At 31.4% G+C, this 8,794-nt stretch overlaps 1 protein-coding gene across 1 annotated transcript; it reads left to right on the top strand.

Annotated features, from left to right (window-relative positions):
- Window positions 1-381: 381 nt before the first annotated feature.
- On the top strand, window positions 382-1,640 carry LOC145957441 (uncharacterized). The gene is made up of 4 exons (XM_083073698.1): window positions 382-526; window positions 683-913; window positions 1,017-1,253; window positions 1,435-1,640. Exons 1-4 carry the CDS (start codon window positions 382-384, stop codon window positions 1,638-1,640), a joined length of 819 nt encoding a protein of 272 aa, XP_082929824.1.
- Window positions 1,641-8,794: the final 7,154 nt, after the last annotated feature.

Below are 8,794 nucleotides of genomic sequence, written 5' to 3'. Positions count from 1 at the left end.
AAATTGATGATTGTGAACCATCTGATAATGAGGTGGAGTCAGATGTTATTGTTAATAGTCTAATGGTTGAACCAATTTCAATTTATCCATCTACTGAAGGTAATATCTGAAAATTAAAATTGTCAATAATTTTTTATTTGTTTAAAATAAATTGTTGAAATTGATTTTATTGAAATTACTAAAGTCATTATTATTAAAATAGGAGGAAGTCAATTTTGGGGTAATTTACCTCACTACACTAACATCAAATGGAATCATCCGGATTAAGAAGATATCATAGGGATGGATTTGCGTAATACTTGGTCAATTGGCCAAGATTTATATGTGGGGTTGGAGTTTGAGAATAAAGATGCGGTAAAAAATGCAGCAAAGCAAAATGCAATGAGAATGCATCAAAGTTTTTATGTGATTGAGTCGAAAAAGACCAAGTGGGTTGTTAGATGTCCAAATGCACATGATGGATGTGGATGGTACATGAGAGCCATTGAGTCAAAGAAATCTGATAAGTGGAAAGTGACTCAGTGGGGTAGACGTCATACGTGTTTGAACATGTCTTTGTCCCAAGATCATGTTAAGTTAGATTCTGAGTTAATTGCATAATTTATACAAGGTAAGTTCTGCAAAGTTTATAGTTTATATTAATAATAATTTATCTTACTGATTACTAATATTTAATATGTAGGAATGGTTAACCAAGATCCAGCAATCAAGATTAGCCTTATCCAAGAGAGAATAACATCTCAAATTGGGTTTAAAATATCTTATAGAAAGGCTTGGATGGCGAAACAAAAAGCAATTGTTAACATTTTTGGAGATTGGGAAGAATCGTATGCTTATTTACCTCGATGGCTCCAATACATGAAAGAAAATGCTCCAGGATCATTTTATGATCTGTGTCATGATGAGTTTTTTTGTTGGTAATCGTTGTGATCGTGGTTACCGTCAATTTCACATATTATTCTGGACATTCAAGCCGTGTTGTGATGCCTTTAATTTTTGTAAACCCTTGATACAAGTTGATGGCACTCATCTATATGTCAAGTACCGAGGTACATTGCTCATTGCTACAACACAAGATGGTAATAACAACATTCTTCCTCTTCCATTTGCTGTGATTGAAGGAGAAACATTACTTGCGTGGTCGTGGTTATTGTCTCATTTGCGGTTACATGTTACAAATAAAGAAGGAATATGTTTAGTATCTGATCGACATCGTAGCATTAAATCGGCCATTATTGACAATGAGGCAATTGGTTAGAGACCGCCAAATGCATATCACAAGTACTGCATTAGGCACATTGCAAGTACTTTTAATACTCGATTCAAGGATGTGAAACTAAAATAAAAGCTTGTGAAGTTAGGTATGTATTGTTATTTCAAATTTTTGAATCATTTCAAAATTTTTATTGTCCATTATTTATAATTTGTATGCAGGGTATACACCATGTAAACACATTTTTGATCGCAATTTACAAAAGTTTTGTGAATCTAGCCCTGATGTTGAAAGGTGGATAGGAGGGATATCAAAAGACAAATGGAGCATGACATATGATACTGATGGTCAAAGATATGGTCACAGGACAACAAATTTTTCTGAATGTGTTAACAAGGTTTTAAAGGATTGCCTATCATTGCATTAGTTCGGTCGACTTATACCAGGTGCACTGAGTATTTTAGTAATCGTGGTAGTCGTGCTTTAGCCGATGTTTCATCTGGAAAAGTTTTCGTTTCAAAGTTGGTTGAAGCTTTGCAAAAAAATCAAGAAGAGGCTTGTTCCCACCAAGTTTGTAGATATGACATTCAATCTTCAAAATTTGAGGTTGAAGAGGCATTTGATCCAATAATACAAACACGAGGGAAGAAATGGGTAGTAAATTTAAAGGAACGATACTGTCAATCGGAAAGTTTACAGCATTTCATTATCCATGTTCTCATGTTATAGCTGCATGTGGTGTTGTTAGCATTGAGTACTACTAGTTTATAGATCCTGTTTATACCAGTGATTATGTTTTAAAAGCGTACTCTGATTCGGATGCTGGGAGGTGAAGGAGACTTGGGTGAAATGGGGACTAGCAGGTTAAAATCCCCTTATATAGGGGTTAAATTTTTTTTTTACTATTTAACGCCACATTTCAAATTATTATTGGTTAAATCCGCGATAATTTGACACGTGGCTAGGGGGTCATCAATTTTTTCAACTAACACCAGTGTCGCTATAGGTCATTGCGCCACTATTTTTTACGTTTTATTTTTTTAAAATTATTAACTAAATTATTTTTTTCCATATTTTAATTTATTTTATGAATTTCATATAAATTTATATTTATATATTTATCTTTCCATATAAATTTATATTTATATATTTATCTTTCCTATTTTTTTCTTTATGTTATATATATATATTTTTTTTTTTTCTTTTTATCATTTTTAATTTTTAACTGGGTGGCGCTATGGGCTATAGCGACATAATTTCGCTATAGACCATAACGCCACTATTTTTTATGTTTTTTTTAATTATTAACTAAATTAATTTTTTTCACATTTTAATTTATTTTATGAATTTCATATAAATTTATATTTATATATTTATCTTTTCTGTTTTTTCTTTATTTTATATTTTTTTTTCTTTTTATGTTTTTAAATTTTTAAGTAGGTGGCGCTATGGCCTATAGTGACATAATGTCGATATAGGCCATAGCGCCACTTTTACAAATTCATTTTTTTTTTTAAATTATTGACTTAATATTTTTTTAAAACTATTTTTTTTATATTAAAATTGTGGCGCTGTAGGCTATAGTGACTTCATTGAAGTCATTTTGTGTTGTTATAGGCTGTGACGACTTTATCAATATGGCTTTCATGGCTTCCCTAGAGTTACAAAAATGCCACATGTCATTGGTGTCGCTATGGCCCATAGCGACACCGTTGTAAACTGCCACAAAGGTGTAATTAGTTACAAAACAGCCCCATTTAGATAAAATATTTTTAAAAGTGCCCCACTATAGTCAATCACCCTATACAATCAACAATATAAGACAAACATGACTAACATATAGAAAGGTTGTTTCATAATAATTTTAAATGAACTCCATGCAATTAAATAGTTTGTAAAATGACCTCAATTTGGTCAATTAGCAAGTTTGTGTTTGGGAAGAGCTTGCATATTATTATATATCTTAAATAATACATATTTCATTTCTTTCTATCATATTTTCAAGGTTAAAGTGAGAGGGTGACTTTCCCAACTTGCAGTTTGGACAAAACCAGAAGTGAGAAGTTTGTCATGCTCCCTATGAACCTTATGAGTTCTTATTATTATAAGGGTTAGATGAGATTGTGACCAAACTATTCATGTGTCTGTGGATGCCATGGTTGAGCCCTAATAGTCAATGAGGATTTGATGCGTTCTCCAACATAAGGTTCCTCTATTTTTTATTATAAAAAACATATATTTTTATTTTTAAACATAAATAAATTTAACTACTTTTACATCATTTAATGATCTTTTATTGATATTTTATTTAAAATAAGTTATTTTTTTTAAAATAAAAGTAATAAAATTAAATGATGTAAATAATTTTTCTTAATTTGCACGAAATACGTTTTTTAATATTTTGAATCAGAGAAAGTACGTAAGAAGGTTTGTAAAACATTTACATAAACTAGAGTCCGAAAATTATTAGTATGCCACCAAACTACTAAATCATTTGAATTATAAGAGTGAGATAATATGTAAAAAAAAAATTATATTTTAATTTTATTATCATCACCGTAATTTCTACCATTAAACAAATACTAGTTATACTACTACATAAGATAAAACTAAAAAAAAATAGAAAACTTAGGTTAGGAAAAATAAGTAATTAAATACTCGGATTACTAGTGGAGAATGGAGTAAAAGCACAATATGACTTCAATATTGGCTGAGGCTAGCGTCATGCAAACCAATCAATCAATACACCTCTAATATATAACTACACATTTTATCGAAGATGCACATCAAGCATCAGCTAGTAGTCCAATACCAAAAAGAAAACAAAAATAGTTGTAATATTAAACTCTCGATGCTTTCCCATTGTTTCTGTTTGATCATCCACTACTAGAAAAGTGTCACTTTTCTGCAAATTTTCCTGCAAAAAAATATTCGTAGAAAGTTTTTGCGAAATTTCCTGCAAAAAAATATTCGCAGAAATTTTTTGCAAATTTTCTTGCAAAAAAATATTCGCAGAAATTTTTTGATAATTTTCCTACAAAAAATAATTTACAGATATTTCTTACAAATTTTGCTACAATTTTAATAATCATGGAAAAAAATTTCCATGGTAAAAATTTGCAGAAAATATTGTAAGAATTTTATTTTGTTTCTTGCAGATTTTCTTGCAAAAATAAATTTGCAAGTAATATTTACTAAATGGTAGAAAAAATTTGTAGGTAACTTTTCTTACGAATTTTCCTGCAAATTTTAATTCGCAGGAAAAATAAAAAAAATATTTAAATTCATAAGTTTAATATTTTAAAATATCTTCATGTCCCACATCGATTGAAAATAAAACAATTAAAGAGTATATAAGTTGGGGCAACACTTACCTTACAAGTTGAATTGTATGGTTGAGTATTAGGATTATAATCTACAATCTTAGAATTTAAAAGATTATGTATGAGGCATGAAAATAAAAGATGAATTCTTAAAATATATAATTTATAGTATTTTTTTAATTTTTTCGTAAAAAATATTCCTGTAGAACTTCTTGCAAAAAAATTCGCAGGAAAGTTTCCTGCGAATTTTTTTTGCAGGAAAATCTCCTGCGAATTTTCCAACGAATGTTTTTTTGCAGGAAAATTTCCTGCAAATTTTTTTTGCAGGAAACTTTCTTGCGAATTTTTTTCGCAAGAAATTTCGCAGGAAAATTTCCTGCGAATTTTAAAATTCGGAAAAATATATTATCCACGAAGGTATTACCTGCAAATAAAATTTCGCAGAAAAATTTGTAGGAACAACGTTTCCTGCAAATTTTTATGAAAAATTCGCAAGAAAAGTCGCATGTAATAAGAGAAAGTTAAGAAAGTAACAACTCATGATTGCAACAATCACTACAAAAAAATGTGTGATTTGTGGCGGTTATTTTGGTAGTTTCTGGCGGTTAGAAACCGCCACAAATTGCATTACCGGCATCATTAATAACCGCCGGATCTACGGTCGCCAAAAACCGTTTGTGGCGGATATTTTGTAACCGCTGGTTGTGTGCGCCAGAAAATTCAATCTCTTTCTGGCGGTTTGAAACCGCCACAAAATGCATTTTGGTTTGACATGTTTGACAGTTTCTGGCGGTCTGAAACCGCCACAAAATTGCAGCTCTGTTTGACTTGTTCATCATTTTCTGGCGGTTTTAAACCGCCACAATATTCATTTTAATTGATTTTTAAACCTCCACAAAATTATTATTATTTCTGGTTGTTTACATTTTCTAGTGGTTTTAGATTGCCATTTCTCGCATTTTCTAACAATTTTAAACCGTCAAAAATATACTTTATTTAAAATAAGAATTATTGTCAATTCTAACATAAGAATGATTTGAGATGCAGAGGAAATAAGGAAACACTAGTTATTTAGTTCTAAATTAACCGTCTCTATGAATCAAATTATTGTCATTATTGTTAAATTTTTAATCGTCAATATAAAGCTCAATATTAGCAGAATAATCCTTTTCCAGTTTAGATCCCATCTGAACCATACATGAAAAAAGGTTCAAGACAAACGATAACAACTACCTGGATGCGTGCCCCAGATTTGGTCTGCAGGCCTTTAATAGTTTCCCCTCCTCTCCCTATGATTAACCCAACCTATATAAAAGAAACCCATGTGACTTGAGGTTATATACATTAACATAAAACATGAATAATGACCTTTAATAAAAATAAGATAGAGATACTCATTAACGTATAACATGAATAATGACCTTTTCATTTGGAACTTGAATCTGAATTTGTTCGGAGCCCACAGTAACTTAAGCAGGGGAGAGGCCTCGAGCTACAAGTGAAGGAGAACCCCCAGCATCAGCCTGTAGAATCTCAAAACAAACCATCAAAAAAAGTGTTAGAATAAATGCAAAAAAACAAAAAGGATATCAGCAAACTAATAGTCAATAGTATTTTGTTATTTTCTTATAAACTTTCTCTGCTACATAGGAACTGGCTTTATATTGTTATATCTTTTATTCAAGTGTTTATATTGTCTTAATGATTATGGCATTTTAACTTACTGCTACAACTATTAATTACTATCCTACAACTTGGCATTTGTCTAAATTATTCAAGTGTTTATATTATTCAAGTGTTTATATTGATTATGACTTAGACCCTTGAGCTGACACTTCCATATGGATGGACTCACTTCCATATGAATTAACTAAGGTCCTGTCAAAATTGAAAGATGATGCAGCAACAGCAGACAAAAAACTTTAATAGATCCTATCACCGTATGCAAGCGTTCTTTGATCCAAAATGAGCTTTAATTTAACTGAACTTTCTTCTACCAATAACATGTCCAGCTCCTTGACCATTGGTTTTTATACAAGGAAAGCCTCAAGCTCGCTCAGACCAAGCACCAGGACAAAATTCGACACTATTACAATATGTTTATGACCTACGGTTTCTTCCTTTCCATGATGAACCAGGCCGCGTTAATTTGGGTACTTGTTCCTTACTCTGCAGTTTCACGAGAGCATTAGGGAAAAGTAGCAATAGAGCAGGATAGCTTATGCACAACATAAATGCACAACCTTTACCTTGTTCCCCTGGACAGCTCCTATGTATTTTAATCTGTAAATACCATCCAGATTGCAAATCAGGATCCAAGATTTTGAAAAACTTAAAAACTTTTGCATTTTACTAGTTACAAAGCAAGAGGGGAAACACAAGATGAACACACAATCGTAGACACATTATGTGGGCTAAAAGATGACTCACTACAGTCTCAAGTCTACAACAGCCTAATTTGCTGACTAAGTCAAGATAAAATCCACCCAGACATCAGTGAATCTCGCATAATTTGATTCAATTTTTTTTACTACTTTGTATGAAGGAAATATTTTATAAAGTGCTTCAATAATTGAAAAGTACTAAACAAATATGTTCCTTGAATCGAATCCATAGTCTGCTCTAACTAACGATTGGTGATGGGAAATTGGAAAAGGTATCAAGTGGTTTGAGGATTGAGGCCAAAAGGCACCGCACCAATGTTTGTTACAATTTCACCTAAGGCTCAACTAATACATATCATAACGAAGAAGACGTTTTCACTGCTCTTACAAACCAAAAAACTGCAACTAATGTAATTAATTCCAAGTGTTAAAAACCTTCACTGTAAAATCATCATATCAATACAGGAATTTAAACTAGTATCTTTGTGAGATCCTAGTTTAAATTCCTAGATTAATAACAGAGAATTAAAATGACTTAAATATATAACATAAAATAAAAAGTTACATAATAACAGAATTTAATTCTAGCCAGCTCTAATTAACTAGCTACATATATATAAGGTTGGTGAAACAGATTTATCAACATAACTGTAAAGAAACTAACAACAGCAGTATAGCTTAATTACCATAGGTTTGTCATAAAACGGAAGTTTTACTCCCATGCCCGACCTCGAAGCTTGGGAGTCTTTAGAGAAACAACATCCAATATTCTTCCATATTGAGAGGATAAGCAATACAAAGATCTCTTCAATTCTGCCACATCGGACAAAAAAATAGAAAACAACGTTAACAGCAAAAGTGCATATCCAATTACAACATCCAAGATGCAAATTCAGTGCAACCATAAAAGAAATGCAACTTCTTATATTGGCAAGTAACAATGAAGGGAGAGAAAATATACCTTAAACTTCATTGTGGTTAAGATTAAATTAAATGATCGACTTGGGGTCACCTGGGAAAAAAGGAAGAAAATGAAACAGAGAACTCATATATATATATATATATATATATATATATATACCTTAAATTAAGTATAAAGAACAAATACATATAGAGAAGTTTTTCCTTTTGTTGATCAAAAACAACTACATGTAGAGAAGCATAGTAGATACATACATAGGGGATCATTGTAGCAGGAACGTGAACATAAAGAATGCAAATCCTCTTTCCTTCGGAGTGTTGTATTGTAGCAGGAACGTGAACATAAAAAAAAACTCAACTTTCTCTCTCAACAATTGGTAACTATCTCTATAACCCCCATTATTTTCAACCTAGAAATTAATCATCAAAATCTCTCAAACCCACCAAAAATTCTTTCACTGGAACTCAAAAAACCAACAAAAATTGAAAATTTCTATGTTGCCTACAATTTGCAGATAGGATGCTGAATAAAACTTTATTAATGAATAGACGATACAAAACTAGTTGCCACCACTTAGTTATGTAATGCAGTTCCAAAGTGATGGTGAAAGGTGCTCACATTTAAGTCGTTGTACACAGGTTCGTCGTGTACAGAGTTATGTGGACACAATTGACAACCTCAAGGCAAGAAATTATGTTGCATTTAGCAATTCTTCTAACAATGCAGTACCTGTGATTTGGGATGCCTTTGATTTTGGCTTATGTGTTCCATCAATGATGAACCTAAATAATAATAATAACACCCGAAATTAAAACAAATGATTTAGAGCTTCCTCTTTGAGACTACAGAAGCACAAAAATTAAAAAGATAAAAAGATAAGTGTGTTCTAGAGAAACAAAATTGTGATGAATTAAATGAAACTATGAAAGGGACTTTGGAGATAACACGTGGA

Source organism: Cajanus cajan, chromosome 4 (assembly GCF_000230855.2).
Source record: "Cajanus cajan strain Asha chromosome 4, NIPB_CcT2T_4, whole genome shotgun sequence".
In the NCBI taxonomy this organism is placed as follows: domain Eukaryota; kingdom Viridiplantae; phylum Streptophyta; class Magnoliopsida; order Fabales; family Fabaceae; genus Cajanus; species Cajanus cajan.
Note: the sequence above shows the minus strand (reverse complement) of the source record. Positions and strands in the feature narration are given on the sequence as shown.

Bases quoted from the DNA above. Each gene is read 5' to 3' on its own strand.
- LOC145957441 (XM_083073698.1), top strand. From the start codon at position 382: ATGAGAATGCATCAAAGTTTTTATGTGATTGAGTCGAAAAAGACCAAG. The intron at 527-682 runs GTAGACGTCATA...TTTAATATGTAG, and splicing joins GTGGAAAGTGACTCAGTGGG to GAATGGTTAACCAAGATCCA. The intron at 914-1,016 runs GTTGGTAATCGT...CCTTGATACAAG, and splicing joins GTGTCATGATGAGTTTTTTT to TTGATGGCACTCATCTATAT.